The sequence below is a fragment of the Sceloporus occidentalis genome, unplaced genomic scaffold (assembly GCF_023333645.1).
Source record: "Sceloporus occidentalis isolate IW3139 unplaced genomic scaffold, rSceOcc1.0.p SCAF_5, whole genome shotgun sequence".
NCBI classification, from domain to species: Eukaryota; Metazoa; Chordata; class Lepidosauria; order Squamata; family Phrynosomatidae; genus Sceloporus; species Sceloporus occidentalis.
In genome coordinates this window covers 183,506,353-183,532,297 of record NW_028316985.1, presented here as the reverse complement: position 1 = coordinate 183,532,297, position 25,945 = coordinate 183,506,353, and the positions used below count along the sequence as shown (strand labels likewise).

Below are 25,945 nucleotides of genomic sequence, written 5' to 3'. Positions count from 1 at the left end.
GGAAGGAGCTCCTTGGACACCCAGCAAAAGCGTTCAGGTGATGGAAAACAGAGCTTTCTAGTCGTCCCACATCATCCTCTTCATATAATACTATAAAACAGTTCTCCCACCGTTCCTGTGGTCTTCGGACTCGCGTTCTTCACTTATGGACGAGGGACAAACGGAGGGGGAATGAATGGGGTGCATGCCAAGAGTGCACCCCTGCACACCCCTGCATGCCCATGCCTAGATTCAAGCCAATGAGACTTGAATATACGCGAAACTCCAGAATGGCTCTCGCATAAAAAAGGAAGGGTGACTATCAATATTATTATTATTATTATTTGCTTCTCCTCACAGCTCAAGGCCGGCTACAACATAGTTAAAACACAATCATTACTTAAAACACATATTTTGGCTCAGTCTTATCACAAGGAATATCTTCAGCAGATTTCCTTAAGAGAAAAATGTGCTTAACTCTGTGATTCTTTTTGTCCCACATGCTAAATTAATTTGATTCTTCCTTTTCCAAATCAGCCTAGCATGAGAAGACCTAATGTTTTCCTGGTTGACATGACCAAAGAGACGTGACGTTGCCTAGAAATATAAATTTTGGAGGACCTCTAGTAAGGAGATGAGTAAAGAAGGCAAATTGGAAGAGGAAACAGAAGACCTGGCTTCTCCTTGGGTGCAACTCTGAGTTTTTCATGTAACAATGAGGAAGACAGTCCTTGTCCTTTGCTCCCTGGCTCTTCTCTCCTTGTTTGTTTCTCCAGGTGCAACGGATCACCATTGTCACGCCAACGGTCTAGTTGTTATTGAATAACGCACCTGAGAAAAGTCTCTTAAGCCCATCAGTTCTGAAAATCCTGCCCTTAAAACCCATTTCTGGTCTGGCAATAAATATATGTGCCCAGACAACAGCAAATCTGTCTAGTCTGAATCTGGACAAACACTCGGTTTGATTTTGACTTGGTGCCTCAGTAGTCAGCCACCCAGGTTCCATAGTTGGCTGCTGAGCCATCTTCATCCCAGTATCCTTGAGACTGGAGTCATGCTTCAGGATCAGTATTGCCACTTAGGAACCCTGTAATTTGCTATCTGCAAATGCCTTTACTTTCTTAGTTCTTGTGTGTATGTGTGAGAGTGTTTGCATGCAAGCTGATACTTTTTGTATAAATAAAATACATTCATTTGCAATCTGCTTTGGGGGTTCTCTGGGTTTGGAACTGTTATATGTTCTGGGGCAGACTGCATCTACATTGCAGCATCAATGCAGTTTGATATTGCTTTAACTGCTATGGTTCAATGCTATGGAGTTCTGGGGTTTGTAGTTTTTGTGAGCTATTTGGCCTTCTCCGTCAGAGAGCTCTGGTGCCCCACCAAACTACCAATCCCAGGATTCCATAGCATTGAGCCAGGGCAGTAAAAGCAGTGTCGAACTGCATTAATTTAGTAGTGTGACAGTCATGCAAACCTCCATGTTGACCTTGGTGCCACAACGTCTGGCTAAATGTTTGGATTTGTCTTTTTCCTCCTTCCATCCCCTGTTTTGGCCTCACCAACCCTGAGGAGCATTCTGGAGAATGTGAAAGTTGTGTAGAGACTTTGGTTGATTTTAGTAAAGACATTTCCATCAAGTGGAGTTAGGATTTATTTTATTATTAATTCTTTCTTTTCTCTCATGGTCCGGCACATTTTATTTTTCAAAATGTGTTTAAACCTAGAAATGGTGATGTATGCTGAGGGATGCCTTTTGGACACAAATGCATACAAATGGGTGTATGTAGCAAAATACGACGTTTTATTCAACATCCTGGGGTTGTGCAATCATCTACAGAAAATTCCTCACGGTCTACGCAAATACATTTCTGCTGCTACTGAAGTTAACGTTTACATACTGAGAAAAACAGGTAGAAGCTGCTACAGCGTTCATGAAACGTTTGCAACTGGTTGGATATATAGCCTTTACAAAAAAGGAACACATAAAGTCGGTGAAAGACGAGGCCTCTCCTTAGGCACACAACATTTGGAAAGCACACAAAGAGGAGTCATTTTTTCTTCTGAAGTTGTCTTGCGAGCATGTCAGCCTGTTAAAAGAAATGAGAGTGGCACACAATCAATGGGCTAGCTCCTTTTCCCAGAATGCCATAGGAGGGGGTAGACAAAATGGTACTCTCCAGATTAGTTTGGTTTGAAAGCCCCGCATTCCTCACCAATGGCTATACCGGCTAGGGCTGCTTGAACTTGTAGTCCAATATCTTAAGAATGGCCTTTTAACAACAACAACAACAACAACAACAACAACAATTTATTTATATGCCGCCCCTCCCGCAGGACCCCCTGTGGATACCAAAATCCATGGATGCGCAAGTCCCATTAAATACAGTGGCATAGTAGAATGGTGTTCCCTATATAAAATGGCAAAATCAAGGTTTGCTTTTTGAAATTTATATTTTTGGAATGTTTTCTATCTGTGGATGATGGAATCTGTGGTTAAAAAAATCTATGAATATGGAGGCCCAACTATAATGTCACAACGTGAAGGCCCCAAAGCGGTGGCTCATGGATATAGCTACAGAGTCTGCAAAATGCTTCAACAAATGTGTATTCTGTCTCCTGCAATGAGATTTCCCTTCAGTCCCCAAATTTCTTGCACTGGAAGAAGTGGGTCATTGAAAACAATTCACACCTTGAACTCTTGGCTGTGTCTGTGTTTCCCTCGGTCACTTTGGCTCTCCCTTTTCTTTTGATGCCTAAACTGTGTTTCTAAATGCTTAGTGGAAGTTTAAGTTACTGTAATGGCAGAAATTGGGGAACTGATGGGGGGAAAATAACCGGGGCAGAATTGTTATTTGGGGTGCCATTGGCCTCAGTCACACACACTCCATAGCTACACCCCTGTAGTGGTTCCCAGATATCTACAATGTCCCCCATGTCTGAATTGGCATCAGTTGCCTTCCCTGAGCCCAGCTGAATGGCAACATACCCAAAGATGGGAAGATCCAGACTGATCTCTCTTCTAGAGATGTTCTCAACCTGAGCGGTGGCTCCCCATTGCTTACCAGGAGGGTCTTCACTATTTGTCTCTTGGGATCTTCACGTAAGTGCAGTCTTCTCCAGCACAAAGTTTGATGTTTTCGGATACCTAGATTAATAGGGAAAGGAGGAGGAGGGAAATGATAGCATCCACCACTGCCACCACCTCTGGGGATGGGGAAGAAACATCATGCAAAACGTGAGTAACCATGCTTAGCTGTTGCGGTTAAGGATGTGTAGCCATCTGATGAAGCCCAAAGGACTGGACTGGGAACCCCAAGGCTTACTATTCCCAAGCCCTGCTTTAAACCAATGATATCAATGTAAAGAGCAAACCCAGGGTACCTCTGCTGCTGGTGGAGATTCTATGTCTCTCTTGCCTCCGGGGTTCCAGCGATGAGACCAATGCTGGGCTCTTGACAGATGCAGACCAACAGTGACCAGAAGGCAGAGGAAAAGTGAGACGGACCTCCTCTGGAACGCCATGGTGTTTCTGAGAGCCCCAATGTTTTAGGGAAGTCTGAAAGGAAAGACAGAGAGAATTGAAAAGCTCAACAAATTTATTTATTTATTTATTTATTTATTTATTTATTTATTTATTTATTTATTTATTGCACTTACATCCCACCTTCTCTGAAAATGGGATCCAAGGTGGCTTATGAGGTTTTCTAGTACTGCATTATTTTCTAGTATTGTGCCATCTCCATGGCCAGCTGAATGTCCATCAGTGGAAATGTGGACCTCTAGACAAGACCCATGATGCCACCCAACCATTCTGGTCATCTGGAGAGGTTCTGTTCCTTCTCCCATCAAAGTGTAATGAATCCATCGCTTCCCCTGCCCAGCTGCCTATCCCTATCCCACCCTTTGTGATATTTCTCTGTGTAAGAATATTTTGAGCCTCAGGGTTTTCTTAAAAGAAAAAAAGGAAAGTCTAACACACATTTTTGTTCAAGTGCACAAAGTGCAAAAGGAATTGCTAATTCTCCTTCAGCAGTCCCACAGAAAGAAGCAAACTGTGGAAGGTGCAACAATCCTATCCCATCTCATCTCCTGCTGATCTGTTGGACTGTAACCTCTGCCATTTCCAGCCCATGCTGACTGAGGGTGATGGGAGTTGTAGTTCAGCCCAACTCCAGGAGCCCTGATGGTGCATGGTTAAATGCCTGTACTGCAGGCACTCACCCATAAACCATAAAGTTGCGAGTTCAAGACCAGAAAAAGGGCTGAAGCTCAACTCAGGCTTGCATCCTTCCGAGGAGGTGGCTAAAATGATTCCCCAGATTGTTGGGGGCAATTAGCTTACAGTTGTAAACCGCTTAGACACTGCTTAGGTGGTATGAAGCAATATATAAATGAAGCTTGCTTGTTTGTTTGTTTTGTGGAAGACTGGACTGGACTGTTGGACATGTACCAGAGAAACAAGTCAAGATCTACATTCAGCTACATTCAGCTGAGTCCTCATGAGAAAGATAGAGTGGAATTTTTGTACAGATATAGGCAAACAGCTACATCCTTCTCTTATGAGCTCCACAAACAACCAGTTACTTTATTTGTATCCTATTTCCCCCAAAAAAGTGGGACTGAAATCATCCTCCAATAATGGTGACCAATAATGGGAACTGTAGTCCAACATTTGGAAGACCCTAGGCCTCTCCGTACCCATTCTTTCTCCTCCATGGAGAATCGATTACTCCATAGCCAAAACAGGAGAATTCCAGGGACATTTTCATGTAACTGCAATTGTTAGAATCTGACCATTGTTCTTCTTGCTTATCAGTTTACCCTCCTAAACTTCAACTGTACACATCTCAGGACAAGAACCTGATTTGTTTAGTTCGTGTCTATTGGTAAAACTATCCAAATAACAAAGAAACCAACATCAAATTTTAAGTAGCAACAAAGGGACTCTCTTTGCTAAGAATGCATGAATCGGGTACCAATAGCTCATGTCAGCTGCCTGATCAATGTTTGTTGTTGTCTGCCTTCAAGTCCACTCTGACTTATGGCAACTCTTCCTCTGCCTTTCTCTGAGGCTGAGATACTGTGACATTCTCAAAGTCACCCAGTGGGATTCGAACTCTGGTCTTCCATTGCTCTGATCACTGAACCCCACTGGCTTCCTTTTATCAGAATCCTTACAGCTTAAAAAAAGATCCTTGCAAATAGTACACCGCTTGTTCTTTTCCTCCTTGCCAATGAAGCTCTGTGTAAAAACACACAGCGTTTAAGCAGCACTACATACTGACTAGAAATCGTTCATATAACTGAGCATGGGATTACCAGGGCAAACGGCAGCCCACCGATGACAAATAAACTATAATGAGAAAAAACAATGATATTGTATGTTTGTATGACTATTTAATTGTTATGACTGTCGAATAATAAATGACTTATTAAAAAAGGAAGAAAAACCAATGGTTTTTATGTTAATAGGAAGTCAATGTATGGTGAAGGTTGGGTGCATATCTATGGGAATGTATATGATAATAGTGTGGAAGAGGAAGAAGGAAAGAATATAATGGATAAAGAATGGATCCCATAAAGAATGAATAAATGAATAAAGAGGAAGATTTGGAGGATGATGAAGGAAAGAGATGGACATCGGGAAATTGAATAAGGAAGATTCGAAAGGACAGAGAAAAGACAATGAAATCTTCCAGAAGAAGAGGAAAATAAGAAATAAGTAAAAGAATGAAATAAGAGATAACATGGAGATTGGTGTAAATGAATATAAGTGTTACTTTTTAAAAATATATGCAATAAAATTAACAATTTTAAACAGTTGTGCTAGATAGTCTCCTTGGTTGAGAAAATCTGCAGTCAATTTCAATGGCTCAAATAAAGACAAGTTTTACCCACTTCTATCTATTTTTTTCTGGTGTGAAAAAGGACCCTAGCACTGCCTCTGAGATATAATAACAGGCATATACAGCATCTTTGCAATTAGCTTCTTTCGAATACATTCCCCCTCCAGAACAACTTTGTGCAATTTTTGCACTCAGCTTGCAAATAATGAAGCTGTCCACATTTCTTGCAAGACACTAAGTGAGAAGAAAAGCATAAGGAAAAGTCTACTCACCTCGACTGAGTTGCTTTGCTCTTTGCCTTCCTCTGTCCTGGAATTCTACTGATACTCAGTCCATGTGTTCTGAGCATTTATGCTACTCCTTGAGCACTTTGGTGCAAGCCACTGGTTTTCCAATTGGCTGAGGCTGCATGCTGACGTTCTCTGCTGCTGCATCATACTATAGGGATGGCAACCTGCCTTTCCAGGTCACACAATATATATACCCAAGTCCTTTCCATGCCAGCATCCTTTGAAGATGCCAGCCACAGATGCTGGTGAAACGTCAGGAATAAACTCTTCTAGAACATGGTCACATAGCCCGAAAAACCCATATCATGGAGTGTTTTTGTTGTTGTTGTTCTTGCTGCAAGATTTGTTCTGGGGGGCTGCTTTGGCCTTCCTCTGAGGCTGAGGGAGTGTGATGTGCCCACATGGGTTTCTATGGTTGAGTGGGGATTCGAACCCTGGTCTCCCCGAATTGTAGTCCAACACCCCTCTGGCTTTTAGTTGATACATGAACATATACAAATCTAGACCCACCTCAGTCGATATTGATCTCTTGCCCCCACGTGGACAGTTCTGGATATAGCATGGCTCCTCTCCCGATTCTTCCTCCTGAGCCAGAGATAGGAAGAAAAGAGACATGAAGATGATTGCAAATACCATCTTTCTCATCATGGTGGACTTGGAAGACTCAGAGGTGCCCTCAGAGACTGTTCCTCCAAAGGCTCTTCCAGATTCTTGGTTATATCAAGTTATCGTCTGTAGACCATGATAGAGGATTCTGGCCAATAATAACAACAGCTATAGTGGGAAGGAGCTCCTTGGACACCCAGCAAAAGCGTTCAGGTGATGGAAAACAGAGCTTTCTAGTCGTCCCACATCATCCTCTTCATATAATACTATAAAACAGTTCTCCCACCGTTCCTGTGGTCTTCGGACTCGCGTTCTTCGCTTATGGACGAGGGACAAACGGAGGGGGAATGAATGGGGTGCATGCCAAGAGTGCACCCCTGCACACCCCTGCATGCCCATGCCTAGATTCAAGCCAATGAGACTTGAATATACGCGAAACTCCAGAATGGCTCTCGCATAAAAAAGGAAGGGTGACTATCAATATTATTATTATTATTATTTGCTTCTCCTCACAGCTCAAGGCCGGCTACAACATAGTTAAAACACAATCATTACTTAAAACACATATTTTGGCTCAGTCTTATCACAAGGAATATCTTCAGCAGATTTCCTTAAGAGAAAAATGTGCTTAACTCTGTGATTCTTTTTGTCCCACATGCTAAATTAATTTGATTCTTCCTTTTCCAAATCAGCCTAGCATGAGAAGACCTAATGTTTTCCTGGTTGACATGACCAAAGAGACGTGACGTTGCCTAGAAATATAAATTTTGGAGGACCTCTAGTAAGGAGATGAGTAAAGAAGGCAAATTGGAAGAGGAAACAGAAGACCTGGCTTCTCCTTGGGTGCAACTCTGAGTTTTTCATGTAACAATGAGGAAGACAGTCCTTGTCCTTTGCTCCCTGGCTCTTCTCTCCTTGTTTGTTTCTCCAGGTGCCAACGGTGTTTATCACACTGAGGTTTTTACAGCTCAGATCAGGGGTGACTCCTGGTTCAGCTATGCGAATGTGTTATCACACTTGGTTGCCCTTCCATTGCCCTTCTGAATCGCGGGGGAATCGAATCCAAGGCAAGTCATGTGATGCGGATTCATGCAAATCGGAGTGAGTGCAAATTGTATTACCACACCGGTGCATACCATGTGGATTCAACTATTCAAATTGGCACCCTTGTGCATGCTCAGTGGGGGTCTGAACACATTGTGACCTTGTATGTTTCTGGGTTGAAAAGGGGTGCAAGTTCTTGTTCCGTTTCACGTAATTGTGTGATTGCGTGAATATTTGCCTCGTGAATATTTCTGTGTCTTCTTCATCCCCCTTTTTTATTTTCCCTTCCATTTCAGCAATTTCAACACATAGATAGATAGACAGACAGACAGACAGACAGACAGACAGACAGACAGACAGACAGACATACATATCTGTATATTCACATTCATGCCCATAGACACATATATATATATACAGTATTCCAAAAAAAATAAAAAATGAGTTGCCCTGAAAGTTGCCCTGAAAGTGAAAGGACCACCGAAAGGAAATGGGGGGAAATTGCAGTGCCGCATCATGGGAAATTTGCAACCGGGGGGTTGCGGTGGTGTACCAGAGCAGAAGCAAAGTTGCGTTCCACACCAGACCAATTCGGAGTGAAATCAAAGTGAGCTTGGAAGCGATTTCTGTGAATTCGCTTGTTACCAATTTCACCAAAATGAAGGGTCACTTTGGAATCACTGCGGAAGTGCCACGGAAGGAGCTGCCATAGAAAGGAATCGCGTCTGATAACATATTCACGTTATGATGTGAATTCACATCGTGGACCCACAGTCATGTCAGATCTGAGCTGCAAAAACCTCTGTGTGATAAACACCTCCGTCACGCGTGTGAGGATAGCACTGATCAAGAACAATGCTATGTTGAAAACTGCCTTCCTGGAGGAAAGAAATCAATTGTGGACGAAGTGGGTATATCACATTTCTCTGTTTCTGAAAGTAACGTATGTACCATTGAAGTTGCCTGTTGTCTCATGACTCCATGGATTTCACAGGGATTTCTCAGGCAAGGAATCCTTAGAAGTGCCTTGTCTTTCCTTGTTGTTGTTGTGTGCCTTCAAGTCATTTCTGATTTATGGCAACCCTAAGGCCAACCTATCCTGGGGTTTTCGTGTCAAGATTTGTTCAGAAGAGGTTTGCCATTGCCTTGCCCTGAGGCTGAGAGCTTGTGACTCACCCAAAGTCACCCAGTGGGTTTCATGGCCAAAGCTGGGAATCGAACCCTGGTCTCTGGAGTCACTGTGCAAAACTCAAACCACTACTGGCTCTACGCTGCCTTCTTCTTCTAATACACACACACACACACACACACACACACACACACACACACAGTTAGTTAGTTCCTGGTATTTCCTGGTGGTCTCCTTCCAACCCTGTTTAGCTGCCAAGAGCCCAGAGAATACAGTTAGTGCCTTCTAGGTATTTAGTCCTCTGTCTGTGTGTATAAATGTATATATTGGTGTTTTATTTTAAAGCCTGAGCAATTTGACCAATGCGTACATTTCAATGTTGTACCTACATTGTTTACTAAGTAAGTGGCAAAATCATACTCTCCAACTGTCCTGCTTTTACAAGGACAGTCCCAATTAATCCGCTGCCATCCCACTTTTCCAGCTCCTTTTAAAATGTCCTGGTTTTTCTCTCCTCCTTCCACTTTCCCCTTTTGTCTTTGGTTTCCTTCAATCGCTGCAAACTGAGTTCAAACTGCAAATGCAGTTTGCACTCAGGCTGCATCCTCACTGCAGAAATAATCCAGTTTGACACCGCTTTAACTGCCATGGCTCAATGCTATCAAATTTTTTGATTTGTGATTTTTCTGAGACATTTAGCCTTCTCTGTCAGAGAGTTCATAAGAAGGAGTCATGACAGTTAAAGCAGGGTCAACCTGGATCATTTCTGCAATGGGGATGCAGCCCCAGTTAAATCAGGGTGCATCTATCAGTAGAAATAGTGCAGTTTGACCCCAAATTAAATTGCTATAACATCCTCATGGGATTTGTAGTTTTCAAGGTCTTTAGCCTTCTTTGCCAAAGAGTGCTGGTGCCCCACAAAAACTACAAATCACAGGATTCTGTATGAAAGGGACAGTTAAAATGTATTATTTCTACATTTTATTCTACTTATGTTCACAATGAACATTGTGAACACAACTCCTTCATGATGGAGTTACTTACTGCAAGGTTAGAAATTTAAAGACTGAACGGAAAATTAATTGGGGGGGGGATTCCATAGGATGGAGTGGTGTCAAAATGCATTATTTCTATAGTGCAGGCCTTGTCTGCATGGGCCGAAAGGCCTGTTCCACCTCCGTTCTGGCAGTGTCCCCTTCGGACGATGGATGGCATATACTCCAATTTTAGTGTGAACAGTCTGGAAAAGTCTGGCACATTCAACACCAGAACAGTCATAGAATCATAGAATGGTAGAACTGGAAGAGATCACAAGGGCCATCCAGTCCAACCCCATTCTGCCATGCAGGAACTCTCCATCAAAGCATCCCCAACAGATGGCCATCCTCTGCTTAAAGACCTCCAAGGAATGAGACTCCACTACACTCCGAGGAAGGAGTGTGTTCCACTGTCGAACAGCCCTTACTTTCAGGAAGTTCCTCCTAATGTTGAGGTGGAATCTCTTTTCCTGTAGCTTGCATCCATTTCTCCTGGTCCTAGTCTCTGGAGTAGCAGAAAACAAGCTTGCTCCCTCCTCAATATGTAAGTATTTAAACAGGGCTATCATCTCTTAACCTTCTCTTGTCCAGGCTAAACATCCCCAGCTCCCTAAGGCGTTCCTCATAGGGACCTTGAAACGGTGGTACATGCTCTGGTAACCTCTCGCTTAGATTTCTGTAATGCGCTCTACATGGGGCTACCCTTGTACCAAGCCCGGAAGCTTCAATTAGTACAAAATATGGCAGCCAGATTGGTCACCGGTGCATCCAGGTTTAACCATATATAACCTATTTTGAAAGATCTTCACTGGCTGCCTATTCGCTTCCAAGCACAATACAAGGTGTTGGTTATTACCTATAAAGCCCTATATGGCTTGGGCCCGAGTTACTTGAGGGACCGCATCTCCCCATATAATCCTCCCCGCAAACTCAGGACGTCCGGGAAGAACCTGTTGGAAATACCATCTTCCAAGTATGTTGCCACATCCCAGATGGCTTTTTCATTAGCAGCCCCGAGGATCTGGAATAGTCTTCCTGATGAGCTCCGTCTTATGACCCTCCTGGAATCATTTAAAAACCTTTCCCTTTTGTCAAGCCTTCGCCCCTGAAGTATGAAGCTTGTATCTCTGATGCCATCGATTCTCTGCCCACCCTGGATATGCATGTTGTATGATTGTCTTTAGAGTTTTTGTACTATTGGATTTTATTTATGAGATTGTTTGTAATGGTTTTTAATAGTCTGTAACCCCACTTCGATCCTATGGGAGAGGCGGGGAAACATAAATAAAATTTATTATTATTATTATTATTATTATTATTATTATTATCAGGGCTTCATGGTTCCCAGACCCTGCACCATTTCAGTCACCCTCCTTTGGACACATGGCTCCAGTTTCTCAATGTCCTTTTTGAATTGTGGTGCCCAGAACTGTGGTATGTTATTCTGTGCCTTCAAGTCGCTTCTGACTTACGGCGACCCTAAAGCAATCCTTTAGGGGTTTTCTTGGCAAGATTTGTTCAGAGGAGTTTTCCCATTGCCTTCTCCTGAGGCTGAGAGCATGTCACTTGCCCAAGGTCATCCAGTGGGTTTATATGGCCAAGCAGGGAACTGAACCCTGGTCTCCAGAGTTGTAGTCCAACACTCAAACCACTACACCTTCAAATGAATGTTAAAAACACGTGAAGATGCAGAGTAAAAGGCTGAGAGAGTGTGACTTGCCAAAGATCTTCCAAGAAGATCCAGAGAGCCAACTAGGGTTGGTGTCACCCGGTGTAGTAAAGCATGGTGTCACCCCCCATTGACCATCTCTTATACCATCCCATACATAATCCTTAATTATATTTTTTTGTGCTAATGTTAGGCCTGGTACAGACGGGCCCTTTGTGGTGCGCCCATGACGTGCTAGGGTTGTTTCCACACACCCCGCAAGCCTAGCACGTCATGGGCGCGCTGCAGCTCTGCTGCACCATGTAGATAGTGCGCACAACAATGATGTGATAGCAGCACAGCATCCAAACGGGGCTGCGTCACTGGCATGTCATCACACCATCGCTGGCGCTTTGGCGCAGTGGAAGTTCACCGCAAAAAAGGAGCCACTTTCCATGTGCTTGATCTGCTGTAACTGCATTCTATGGGGTCCTAGAGTTAACAAGGAAATCAGTAAAATGTAGAGTAGTCAATATGATCAGGTGTTAGATTATATTTTGGAATTACAATATCATACGCACAGCCGAAATGTGTTTACATATACAAGGGGCCCTTTGTATATGCAGGAGATCTGTTCTGGACACATACACATAACCCTTGTGTATGGCAAAAAACATGGAACCCGAAGTCCCGTTTATTTCATTGGCCATGTGCTCCCTGCGCATGCCATTCTCACATCCGGTTGCCATATAGCAGACAAAGGGAGATTCCTTTTCTGTCTGAGAGCATTCATGCCGATTGTCTGGTTGTTATTGAATATTGCACCTGAGAAAAGTCAGGTGCTAAAAATCCTGCCCTTAAGACCCATTTCTTGGTATAAAAATATGTGCGCAGACAACAGCAAATCTGTCTAGTCTGAAACTGGGCAGAAACTCTGTTTGATTTTGTCTCTGCGCCTCAGTAGTCAGCCACCCAGGTTCCATAGTTGGCTGCTGAGCCATCTTCATCCCAGTATCCTTGAGACTGGAGTCATGCTTCAGGATCAGTATTGCCACTTAGGAACCCTGTAATTTGCTATCTGCAAATGCCTTTACTTTCTTAGTTCTTGTGTGTATGTGTGAGAGTGTTTGCTTGCAAGTTGGTTCTTTTTGTATAAATAAAATACATTCATTTGGAATCTGCTTTAGGGGTTCTCTGGGTTTGGAACTGTTATATGTTCTGGAGAACAAGCTCCCAGCCAGGAGTTTCCCTAGCCCTCTGGCTACTAAATTATTAAGCTAAATTAATTTCCCCATTGAGTACAATTTGTGGGTGTCCTGTTGGGACCCCTGTAATTTAGGTAACACTAAGAAAACCGTGTGGGGGAATTGCGAAGATGTGTAACAAGACACCAGCAACAGTGTCCTCATGTGCATCAGGCTCCAATCCACTGGGTTTCCATGGCTGAGAAGTGAATCAAACCTCGATACAGTCTCATAGTCCAATGTTCAAACCACTACATCTTGTTGGTATACGTCTGGGAGATTGTAAATGGCCATTTTTAATAGAAGTGCTCTTGAAGAACGATTGTGCTATACTGAGCCTTACAGGAGGCTCAGGCTGCATCTACATTGCAGCATTAATGCAGTTTCATACTGCTTTAACTGCCATGGTTCAATGCTATGGAGTTCTAGTGTTTGTAGTTTTTGTGAGCTATTTGGCCTTCTCCGTCAGAGAGCTCTGGTGCCCCACCAAACTACCAATCCCAGGATTCCATAGCATTGAGCCAGGGCAGTAAAAGCAGTGTCGAACTGCATTAATTTAGTAGTGTGACAGTCATGCAAACCTCCATGTTGACCTTGGTGCCACAACGTCTGGCTAAATGTTTGGATTTGTCTTTTTCCTCCTTCCATCCCCTGTTTTGGCCTCACCAACCCTGAGGAGCATTCTGGAGAATGTGAAAGTTGTGTAGAGACTTTGGTTGATTTTAGTAAAGACATTTCCATCGAGTGGAGTTAGGATTTATTTTATTATTAATTCTTTCTTTTCTCTCATGGTCCGGCACATTTTATTTTTCAAAATGTGTTTAAACCTAGAAATGGAATTGTATGCTGAGGGATGCCTTTTGGACACAAATGCATACAAATGGGTGTATGTAGCAAAATACAACGTTTTATTCAACATCCTGGGGTTGTGCAATCATCTACAGAGAATTCCTCACAGTCTACGCAAATACATTTCTGCTGCTACTGAAGTTAACGTTTACATACTGAGAAAAACAGGTAGAAGCTGCTACAGCGTTCATGAAACGTTTGCAACTGGTTGGATATATAGCCTTTACAAAAAAGGAACACATAAAGTCGGTGAAAGACGAGGCCTCTCCTTAGGCACACAACATTTGGAAAGCACACAAAGAGGAGTCATTTTTTCTTCTGAAGTTGTCTTGCGAGCATGTCAGCCTGTTAAAAGAAATGAGAGTGGCACACAATCAATGGGCTAGCTCCTTTTCCCAGAATGCCATAGGAGGGGGTAGACAAAATGGTACTCTCCAGATTAGTTTGGTTTGAAAGCCCCGCATTCCTCACCAATGGCTATACCGGCTAGGGCTGCTTGAACTTGTAGTCCAATATCTTAAGAATGGCCTTTTAACAACAACAACAACAACAACAACAACAATTTATTTATATGCCGCCCCTCCCGCAGGACCCCCTGTGGATACCAAAATCCATGGATGCGCAAGTCCCATTAAATACAGTGGCATAGTAGAATGGTGTTCCCTATATAAAATGGCAAAATCAAGGTTTGCTTTTTGAAATTTATATTTTTGGAATGTTTTCTATCTGTGGACGATGGAATCTGTGGTTAAAAAAATCTATGAATATGGAGGCCCAACTATAATGTCACAACGTGAAGGCCCCAAAGCGGTGGCTCATGGATATAGCTACAGAGTCTGCAAAATGCTTCAACAAATGTGTATTCTGTCTCCTGCAATGAGATTTCCCTTCAGTCCCCAAATTTCTTGCACTGGAGGAAGTGGGTCATTGAAAACAATTCACACCTTGAACTCTTGGCTGTGTCTGTGTTTCCCTCGGTCACTTTGGCTCTCCCTTTTCTTTTGATGCCTAAACTGTGGTTCTAAATGCTTAGCGGAAGTTTAAGTTACGGTAATGGCAGAAATTTGGAAACTGATGGGGGGAAAAATCACAGAGGCAGAATTGTTATTTGGGGTGCCATTGGCCCCATTCACACACACTCCATAGCTACACCCCTGTAGTGGTTCCCAGATATCTACAATGCCCCCCATGTTTGGGTCGGCACTAGCTGTCTTCCGTGAGCCCAGCTGAATGGCATCATCATCATCATCATCATCATCATCATCATCATCATCATCATCATCATCCCATTCCCTTCCCTCATTAAAACAAACAACACAATAATTCCAATATAGTAATAATTATAATAAAAGACAATTAAAATTGCTTAAAGCAATCAAAGATAGGGAGCAGAACATCTTGGGGGAGTCACTAAAATAGACCATATCATACTGTATCAGTGGGAGCGAATATGTTAGTTACTCAGGAAACACCTTTCGGAAGAGATCTGTCTTGACAGCCTTTTTAAAGCTGTCAAAATTAGTGATATGTCGGATCTCTTCCGATAGGCCATTCCATAATTTGGGAGTGGCAGATGAAAAAGCCCTCTGGTTGACCATAGCCAACCTGGTCTTTGTTGGAGTACATTTTTCCCAGACAACCTGAGTGTGTGGGGTGGATTATATGGAAGGAGGCGATCCCACAAGTAGGCTGGATCCAAGCCATGAAGGGCTTTAAAGGTACCCAACATACCCAAAGATGGGAAGATCCAGACTGATCTCTCTTCTAGAGATGTTCTCAACCTGAGTGGTGGCTCCCCATTGCTTACCAGGAGGGTCTTCACAATTTTATCTCTTGGGATCTTCAGGTAAGTGCAGTCTTCTCCATCACAAAGCTTGATGTCTTCGGATACCTGGATTAATAGGGAAAGGAGGAGGAGGAAAATGATAGCAACCACCACCTCTGGGGATGGGAAAGCAAAATCATGCAAAACGTGGGAAACTATGCTTAGCTGTCGCGGTTAAGCATGTGTAGCCATCCGATGAAGCCCAATGGGCTGGATTGGGAACCCCAAGGCTTACTATTCCCAAGCCCTGTTTTAGACCAATGATATCAATGTAAAGAGCAAACCCAGTGTGCCTCTGGACTCTGTGCTGCTGGTGGCGACTCTATTTCTCTCTTGCCTCCAGGGTACCAGCCATGGGACCAATGCTGGGCTCTTGACAGATGCAGGCCAACAGTGACCAGAAGGCAGAGGAAAAGCGAGAAGGACCTCCTCTGGAATGCCATGGTGTTTCTGAGAGCCCCAGTGTTTTAGGGAAGTCTGAAAGGAAAGACAGAGAGAATTGAAAAGCTCAACAAATTTATTTATTTAGTGCACTTATAACCCTCCTTTCTCTGAAAATGGGATCCAAGGTGTCTTACAAGGTCTAACCCATGCATTATTTTCTAGTATTGTGCCATCTCCATGGCCAGCTGAATGTCCATCAGTGGAAATGTGGACCGCTAGGCAAGAACCATGATGCAGCCCAACCATTCTGATCATCTGGAGAGGTTCTGTTCCTTCTCCCATCAAAGTGTAATGAATCCGTCGCTTCCCCTGTCCAGCTGCCTATCCCTATCCCACCCTTTGTGATATTTCTCTGTGTAAGAATATTTTGAGCCTCAGGGTTTTCTTAAAAGAAAAAAAGGAAAGTCTAACTCAGTTTTTTGTATAAGTGCACAAAGTGCAAAAGGGAATTGATAATTCTCCTTCAGCAGTCCCACAGAAAGAAGCAAATTGGGGAAGGCTGCATAAATGTGCAACAATCCTGTCCCATCTCATCTCCTGCTGATGTGTTGGACTGTCACCTCTGCCATTTCCATCCCATGCTGACTGAGGGTGATGGGTGTTGTACTTCAACCCTACTCCAAGGTGCCAGGTTGTTGAAGACTGGACCAGACTGTTGGACATGTACCAGAGAAACAAGTCAAGACCTACATTCAGCTACATTCAGCTGAGCCCTCATAAGAAAGATAGAGTGGATTTTTTGTAGCTATATAGACAAACAGCTACATCCTTCTCTTATGAGCTCCACAAACAACCAATTACTTTATTTGTATCCAATTTCCCTCCCAAAAGTGGGACTCAAATCATCCTCCAATAATGGTGACCAATAATGGGAACTGTAGTCCAACATTTGGAAGACCCTAGGCCTCTCTGTACCCATTCTTTCTCCTCCATGGAGAATCGATTACTCCATAGCCAAAACAGGAGTATCCCAGGGACATTTTCATGTAACTGCAATTGTTACAATCCATCCATTGTTCCTCATGCTTATCAGTTTACCCTGCTAAACTTCAACTGTACACATCTCAGGACAAGAACCTGATTTGTTTAGTTCGTGTCTATTGGTAAAACTATCCAAATAACAAAGAAACCAACATCAAATTTTAAGTAGCAACAAAGGGACTCTCTTTGCTAAGAATGCATGAATCGGGTACCAATAGCTCATGTCAGCTGCCTGATCAATGTTTGTTGTTGTCTGCCTTCAAGTCCACTCCGACTTATGGCAACTCTTCCTCTGCCTTTCTCTGAGGCTGAGATACTGTGACATTCTCAAAGTCACCCAGTGGGATTCGAACTCTGGTCTTCCATTGCTCTGATCACTGAACCCCACTGGCTTCCTTTTATCAGAATCCTTACAGCTTAAAAAAAGATCCTTGCAAATAGTACACCGCTTGTTCTTTTCCTCCTTGCCAATGAAGCTCTGTGTAAAAACACACAGCATTTAAGCAGCACTATGCACTGTGAAGAAATCATTCATAAAACCGAGCATGGGATTACCAGGGCAAACGGCATCCCACTGATGCCAAATACACTGTGGAAAAAGTTGTCTACATCATCTCACTACTCCTTGGTTGAGAAAATTTGCAGTCAGTTTCAATGGCTCAAATAAGAACAAGTTTTACCCACTTCCGTCTATTTTTTTCAGTGTGAAAAAGGACCCTAGCACTGCCTCTGAGATATAATAACAGGCATATACAGCATCTTTGCAATTAGCTTCTTTCGAATACATTCCCCTCTGAAATAACTTTGTGCAGTTTTTGCACTTAGCATGCAAATACAGTAATGAAGCTGTCCACATTTTTTGCAAGACACTAAGTGCGAAGAAAAGCATAAGGAAAAGTCTACTCACCTCGACTGAGTTGCTTTGCTCTTTGCCTTCTTCTGTCCTGGAATTCCACTGATGCTCAATCCATTTGCTCTGAGTATTTATGCTACTCCTTGAGCACTTCGGTGCAAGCCACTGGTTTTCCAATTGGCCGAGGCTGCATGCTGACGTTCTCTGCTGCATCATATTATAGGGATGGCAACTGGAGACACCCAAGTTACACCGAAGGCCCCCCCTCACCCAGACTAGACTGCGTTTGTCTATTTTCTGACCTTTTGGCTTGCACTAAACTTGGGAACTCTTCAGTGAAAAATGCAAAACTCAAGTAATATTGCTGGCTTTTTAAAAAACCCATTTATCTGATCCTGTTCAGCAGTTGCAGTTGGCCCTCCTTTACACAGATTTTTTTTTTTAATCCACAGATTCAAGCGTCCAAGGCTTGGAAACATTTTTTAAAAATATATAAATTCCAAAAAGGAAACCTAGATTTTGTCTTTTTATGTAAGGGACACCATCTTATTACGCCACGGTATTTAATGGGACTTGAGCATCCATGGATTTTGGTACCCACAGAGGGGTCCTAAAACCAAACTCCAGCGGATACCCAGAATCCACTGTATAAATTGTTTCTGGTACATTTTTGCAAACTAGAAAACCTTCCTCATAGGACATGGTTTCCAGACCCTTCACCATTTTAGTCTCTCTCCTTTGGACACACTCCGGTTTCTCCACATCCTTTTTGAATTGTGGTGCCCAGAACTGGACACAGTATTCCAGGTGGGGCCTGACCAGAGCAGAATACAGTGGCACTATTACTTCCCTTGATCTATTCTAGACACTATACTTCTATTGATGCAGCCTAAAATTGCATTGGCCTTTTTAGCTGCCGCATCGCACTGTTGACTCATGTTCAACTTGTGGTCTGCTTGGACTCCCAGATCCCTTTCACACATAGAAGTCTCTCATTCAACCAGATGTCCCCCATGCCATATCTGTGCATTTTGTTTTTCCATCACTAGTACATCTCTGCAGTTGATTCAAAATGAAGAAGAGGTTTGGTCTCCAGCATATCTCTCACAATGAAGAGGAGGCTATTGATGTCCATCTTCTGGGAGGGGAGGTGGTGCATCTGTTCTAAGCTGTAGTCCAAACTTTGAAGGATCTATCCCAAGAGCTGGAGCTTACCTGCAAAATAGTTTCTACATGTTGGACAGCTCTTAAGAAGGCCAGACTACAGGTGGATTGACACTGCAGCAATAATGCAATTTGACACCACTTTAACTGCCACTGTTCCTTCCTAATTTGGTGAGAGAAGGCTAAAAACTGGTAAAACTACAGATCTCAAGAGTCCATAGGATGGAGCCACAGCACTTAAAGCAGTATTAAACCTTTTTTACAGCATAGACACACCTTGAAACCAACAGCAGATTTTCTACCTCAGTGCAATAATGGGAAATGTTTTTGTTTTTGTTTTGTTTTTTTAATGTCACAAACACTTCCAGACAACATCTGTTAGCTTCCATCATATATAACATATATACAATAGTAACAAAACATTTGAAAGAAAGAAGGTGGCAGCATGAGCTTTTGTAGATTTAAATCTACTTCCTCAGATGCATTTGAGAAGCCAGTAACATTATATGCAGAAGACAGAAAACGAATCAGACGCTGGCTGTGACTTAGCAAATGCATCTGAGGAAGTAGACTGTAGTTGAGGAACGCTCATGCTGCCAATTTCTTTCTTTCAGTTAGTCTCAAAGGTGCTACAAGATCTCTTTACATACTGATTCTACAGACTAACACAGCTATGTCATGGGAGCTGAACTCCAAAACATTTGGAGGACCAAAGGTTGGGAATCAGACCAAACTCCTACCATGCAGCAATGCACAACTGCTAGCTGTTGTTGCTGTGTGCCTTCAAGTCATTTTTGACTTATGGCAACCCTAAGATGAACCTATCATGGGGTTTTCTTGGAATTATTTGTTCAAAGTAGGTTTGCCATTGCCTTCCTTTGAGGCTGAGAGTATGTGACTTGCCCAAGGTCACCCAGTGGGTTTCCATGGCTGAGCTGGGAATCGAACCCTGGTCTCCAGAACCGTGGTTCACCATTCATACCACTATGCCATGATGGCTCTCCTAGTTTGTGATAGTCCCTAAGTATTACAAAGTTCTCCATCTTACCTTCATCTGTCATCTTCTTTTTATAGTTCTTAATTTTTCAGTCCTTGGAAGCTACGCCCCCCCGCCCCCCCAATTTTCTGTTCTGTTTGGACTTGCCCATTCATTCATCCAGAAATCTTTGACCAATGATATTACAGTTGGCCCTCCACATTTATGGCTTTGACCATTTTGGATTTGATTATTTGTGGTTTAGATTAATATGTTCTCTCTAGGAATCTCTAGGTCCTCCGGCGCAGCTCTACCAGATGCTGACCATAGACTTGTGCTGGAGAACCTAGACGTTCTTCAAGAAAACAGTTCTCTAGGCATTTGTAGGTCCTCTATGATCAACTTCTGGCTGATGTTGACCATAGCGTTGCACTGGAGGCCCTGGAGATTCCCAGAGAAATGTTCTCTTAGGGGAAAGAATAGTGGTTTTTTATTTGTGGTTTGTCCACATTCATGGGGGTCCTTCATCCTTAGCCCCAGTGAAGGTGAAGGGACCACTGTATTGTAAAGGAGAAGGACATTGCTGCTTTTGGATCATTCCACAAGTAAAAATTCAAACCCTCTTAAGTGCAGAACCATCTGGGAAATCTGCAAAAGGACTTTGGAGGTGAAGGAAGCAGAGGAGAGGAGAGATTTTAGGATTTTGTTTCTGCCCAGCTGAAATCCCTGCGGTATTTCTCTGCATTCATGAAGAAAACCCAGAGATCTTAGAATGGAGAAGCTCATTATAAATGCTAAGCCATGCCAATTAATTAACAGCTGGAAGGGATACTGAGATCGCCCAAGATGAAAGGCATAGCAGAAACAAAAGGCGATTAGCTATATTTCTGAATGCAAATCAGCTGCTTGGAGATCGTGGCGATGGATTGAAGTTACCAGCATTTCCTGGGCATCTCAGTTCAATCTGGAAGGATCAAAGTCAGGGAAAAGAACCTCTTTCTCCAAAATAGAAAACTTGCAAATCAAAGTTTAAATAAGGCCGCAACTAATTTTATCCCTCCTTGTATCTTACGGCCTTTGGGTTGTATACACACAGGGCTTTTTAATTGAATGACGCTATTGAGAAATGAAGGGGAATGTATACAAAAGGGCAGCCGAGCTAAAAACAAATTGGATCACTGGTCCAGGGCTACGCAACTCCTCATTTCCTCCGGTGTCGCTGTAAACAATCTAACAAGTCGAGCGCTTGGGAAGTGCTAAGTAAACAGATGCCAGTCCAAACTGGAGACTTTAATGAGACTCGGGCCCTGTTTCAACTTGCAAAGTTATCACCAAACAGGTCAAAGTTTCGACCAGTCGTAATTGTGCTAAGCAAACAGCTGGGATGTTTTGTTTTGTTGACTGTTGTTCAGAATTTATGCCAAACAACATCAGGGGCAAGGTGTTCATGTCGCACATAGCTTTGTTCTTGCTGCATCCAAGCACACATTTAATTTTCAGTCCTCGGCTGGAGAAGACAATGACATTATATGCAGAAAAGCGAAAACGGATCAGACGCAGGGCGTGACTTAGCAAAGTTAGAAACACTTGCTTTGACTTTCATTCTTTCGCCAGTGGGAGACTTCTGCAAACAATAGGCCGGCCCTGCTGTGAGACGCAATGGATCGGCTGTATCACTGGGCAGATGCTATTAGAGAGGTTCGAAGCTTTCTCCACTCCCCATTGCACAAAAAGCAAAGGTGCCTGTCCCGAGTTCACTTTTTAACCCGATCTGTGCTAATGTTAGGAGCTTGAATACTGATATGGGTGATTTTGATTGCCACCTCATTTGTTTGTTGTTAACTGCTTTCAAGTCAACCTTGACTTAAGGTGAGACTTTGACTATGAATGAGAGACCTCCAAGTCCCCCTTTTATTAACCGTCCTGCTCAGGTCTTGCAGACTCAGGGCTGTGGCTTTCCTGATTGAGTCTTTTTGTTGTTGTGTGTCTTCAAGTCACTTCCGACTTATGGTGACCCCAAGGCGACCCTATCATAGTGTCTTCTTGGTGAGTTTCTTCAGAGGGGGTTTGCCATTGCCATCATCCATATTTGAAGAGGTGTCACATTGAGGATGGAGCAAGTTGTTTTCTGCTGCTCCAGAGACTAGGGCAGTGATGGTGAACCTTTTAGGGGCCGAGTGCCCAAAGTGCAACCCAAAACCCACTTATTAATTGCAAAGTGCCATGTCCCTTTGAGCTTCTAGTAACAAACTAGAAGAGGGTTCCGAGTGCCATCTCTGGCACGCATGCCATAGGTTCGCCATCACTGGACTAGGGCATGGAGCAATGGATGCAAGCTACAGGAAAAGAGATTCCAGCTCAACATTAGGAGGAACTTCCTGACAGTAATGGAAGACACTCCCTTAGAGAGTGGCAGAGTCTCCCTCCTTGGAGGTCTTTAAGCAGAGGCTGGGTGGCCATCTCTCAGGAGTGCTTTGATTGTGAGTTCCTGCACGGCAGGGGGTTGGACTGGATGGCTCTTGTTGTCTCTTCCAACTCTATGGTTCTATGACCCTCTGAGGTTGAGAGAGTGTGACCTGCTCAAGATCACCCGGTGGGTTTCTGTGGCCCAGCTGGAATCTGTAACCCTGATCTCCCAGTGTCTTAGCCCAATGCTCAAACCACTCCACCATACTGGCCCTCTATCCCTCCATTGAGTCTATCCATCTGGAACAAGGTGGTCCTTTTTTCCTACTGCCCTCTACTTTGCTAAGAATTATTATCTTTTCATGTGAGTCATGCCTTATGATATAGCCAAAGTATTACAGCCTCAGTTTAGTTATCTTGGCTTCTAGGGAAGAGGCCAGGCTTGATTTTGCTCTAGGACACATTTATTGATCCTTTTGGGCAGTCCAGAGTATCTGCAGAACACTCCTCCAGCACCACTTTTCAAATGAGTTGATTTTCTATGTGGAGTTGAAGGCTTTCATGGCTGGCATCCATAGTTTTTTGTGGGTTTTTCAGGCTCTGTGGCCATGTTCTAGAGGAGTGTATTCCTGACGTTTCACCAGCATCTTCTCTGAAGATGCCAGCCACAGATGCTGGCAAAACGTCAGGAAGAAACTCTTCTAGAACATGGACACAGAGCCCGAAAAACCCACAAAAACTAGAGTTGATTTTCTTTCTATCAACTTCCCTCACTGTCCAGCTTTCACACCCATAGATAGCAACAGGAAATACGATTGCATGGACCATCCGGACTTCAGTATTTAATTATATATCTTTACCCCTCAGGATCTTGTCTAGTCCCTTCACAGCTGCCTTTCCAAGTCTTAATCTTCTTTGGATTTCTTGACTGCAGTCTCTGATTCAAGACTGAGCCAAGGAGTGAAAAATCTTGAACTATTTCAATGTCTTTATAGTCAGAAAAGCCCCGGTTCCCCTGTCAGGCAGATAGCGGACTGACCAAGATAGTCAAAGGTCCGGAGACCAAGCCTTATGAGCAACAGCTGGATATATTTAACTTGGAGAAGAGAAACCTGAGAGGTGACGTGGAAGCCATGTTTAAATATCTGAAGGGATGTCATGGAGAAGATGGAGTGAGGTTGTTTTCTGCTGCTCCAGGGAGTAAGACCCATACCAATGGATTCTAAGTACTTGGAAGTGGATTCTGACTAAATATTAGGAAGAACCTCCTGATGGTAGAATTCAAAGACATAGTGATGAATGAGTTGGTTATATGTGTGACTAGCAACAGAAAAACAAAACTTGTGGATATGGTGATGAGGTGACATGTTTAGTTTTTACAAGTCATAGAGGAACAAAGGCAGAAGGAAAGATGTTGCCTAAAGCCAAGGTGAATAGGTAACCATATGAATGGTGGAGGGAGTTATTGGAATATAGTGTGGTGCTGGCTGGGAACCAGAAAGGAAATGTGATAAACTTGGCAAGAGAGCCCTCATAAATAGCCAGAGTGTTAACTAGTATTATAATATATGTAATGTGCCAGGAAACCGTTGTCTGTGTTCAGTCCACTGTCGATGGACTGGAACTTGTGGATATAGTCTAATTATGCTATTTCCCTTTCTGTTCTTCTGCTGGTTCAAGGACTGCTGTTTGGAGGTCCATGATGGAATGTCCAGCAAGATGGAAGTGTTCGGCAACTGGTTTTTGTGTATTCCTTATGTCTGATTTATGTCCATTTATCTTCTGATGCAGAGACTGGCCCAATGTAGAGTGCTGAAAGGCATTGTTGATAGAGGATGGCATATGGCATATTAGGGGATGAGCAAGTGAAAGTCCCTCTAATATTATGATTAGGTCCTGTGATGACATTTCCTGACTAGATGGGTGGCCAGAGTTGGCATCTGGGTGAGTGGCAAGGTCTTGTATGCATCTTCCAATCCATGTTGCATGTCCTCCTGTAGGTGAGTAACTTTGTGATTGGGAGGTTGTCTATAGGAAGGTAAAATCCTGCAAGGGCAGTGTTATTGTTCAGTCTGAGTTGTCTCAGTTAGGAGCTATATGTGACCACTAATGGGGTTCTGCCATTTCCCGTCTTTAGTTTGTTCTGTAATAGATCAGTCCTGGGTACAAGTCTTGCCCTCCTGGTGATAATTGTTGTTAAAGTGTGGAAAAGTCAAGTGATACTGAAAGTATTGGTCCCTGGACTTGTGTTAGTCCCTGAACCATTGGTCCCTGCTAAGTTTTTAGGAAAGAAAGAAAAAAATGTAGCCAATGGGTACAAATATGGTCTTGGCCCTGGTACATTGGGGAGAAAATATTTGCTTGTCCTCCACTTGGAATAGACTACGTTGGAAGGTGGTAGACTCTCCTTGACTGGACGCTTTTAAAGAGAGGTTGGATGGCCACCCTTCAGGGCCCCCTAAATGTAGATTCCTGCATTAGCAGCAGGCTGGATGCAATTACTCTGGAAGTACCTTTCAATTCTATAGTTCTATGGTTTTATGATAAAGTGATACATTGACGGAACACAAGTTGCTTAGAGGAAAGTGCAGTCCCTGGTTTGTTGGCAGGGCATGATGAAGCCACAAGATTAAGACCATAATCCATGAACTATAAAATGCAGCTTGCTGGATTCTATAACACAATGTTAATTGAGATGCCAGTGACATTTTAATCAGCCTTGGCTTGCAAATGCAGCTTTACTGGCATAGGCCAGCAGGACAACAAAATGCCATGAGATCTCTTGTGTGGAAGGCAGAGACTCAGCCTATCAAATAGCATCCATTTTATAGATGTCAGGGTTTGGTTTGACCATCCATCCGTTAAGAGGCTCTCTTAGGAGGTGCTTATTCAGTACACAGGGAGGGAATCTGGTAGTCTAAAAATGCTGCCAAATCATGATGGAAACATCTAGTCTTCCATTTTCCCCTCATTGTCTTTCAGTATGCTCTATCATTAGACCAAAGATCACCCCTGTGCAGGGTTCCTCTGCTTGTTATAAATCAAACATTAAAGGGATGTTTTAGGCAGGTAGCTGGGAGGCCACTCCAGTGCAGGAAAACTAGCCATGCCATGTAAGGACCATATTTGGAGAACCTGTTGGCTGAGCATGAGGGAAGCCGAGGTACATAGCCAGGATAGATCAATTAATAATCCCTTCACTGATAGAAGTGATGGTAGGGGATAAACATTGGGCTTACACATGAATACAAGTCCAATATTACCTTCTTCTTAGACTCCTTTGACAAGGGACATTCATGCTGACCATCTAGCCATTTACAGACTTCCAATTCTACTCTTATAGAATCATAGATTCATAGGATCGTTGAGCTGGAAGAGACCACAAGGGCCATCCAGTCCAACCCCATTCTGCCATGCAGGAAATCACAATCAAAGCATCCCCATTGACAGATGGCCATCCAGCCTCTGATTAAAGACCTCGAAGGAAGGAGACTCCACTACCCTCCGAGGAAGGAGTGTGTTCCACTGTCTTCCCTCCTGGGAACTTCACCTTAATCCCAAAACTGCCCTGGGATATGTCTTGTCCTATAAAAGTGCCTGCCAAAATATCACCAATATAGT

The 25,945-nt window shown here is 43.3% G+C and overlaps 1 protein-coding gene and 1 pseudogene across 2 annotated transcripts; both read right to left on the bottom strand.

Moving 5' to 3' along the window:
* Nucleotides 1–1,931: 1,931 nt before the first annotated feature.
* LOC149313259 (progonadoliberin-2-like) lies at nucleotides 1,932–3,504 on the bottom strand (annotated as a pseudogene).
* Nucleotides 3,505–13,882: 10,378 nt separating this feature from the next.
* LOC149313258 (progonadoliberin-2) lies at nucleotides 13,883–22,210 on the bottom strand. 2 transcript variants are annotated; one of them, XM_089527134.1, is made up of 4 exons: nucleotides 22,202–22,210; nucleotides 15,794–15,931; nucleotides 15,483–15,566; nucleotides 13,883–14,020 (listed from the first exon to the last, which is right to left on the bottom strand). In XM_089527134.1, the coding sequence occupies exons 1-4, from the start codon at nucleotides 22,208–22,210 to the stop codon at nucleotides 13,982–13,984; spliced, it is 270 nt and encodes an 89-aa protein (XP_089383260.1). In that variant the 3' UTR covers nucleotides 13,883–13,981. The 2 variants fall into 2 exon arrangements, with proteins under 2 accessions (XP_089383260.1, XP_089383259.1); XM_089527133.1 differs by lacking the exon at nucleotides 22,202–22,210 and adding an exon at nucleotides 17,833–17,902 and having other exon boundaries at nucleotides 15,794–15,977.
* Nucleotides 22,211–25,945: the final 3,735 nt, after the last annotated feature.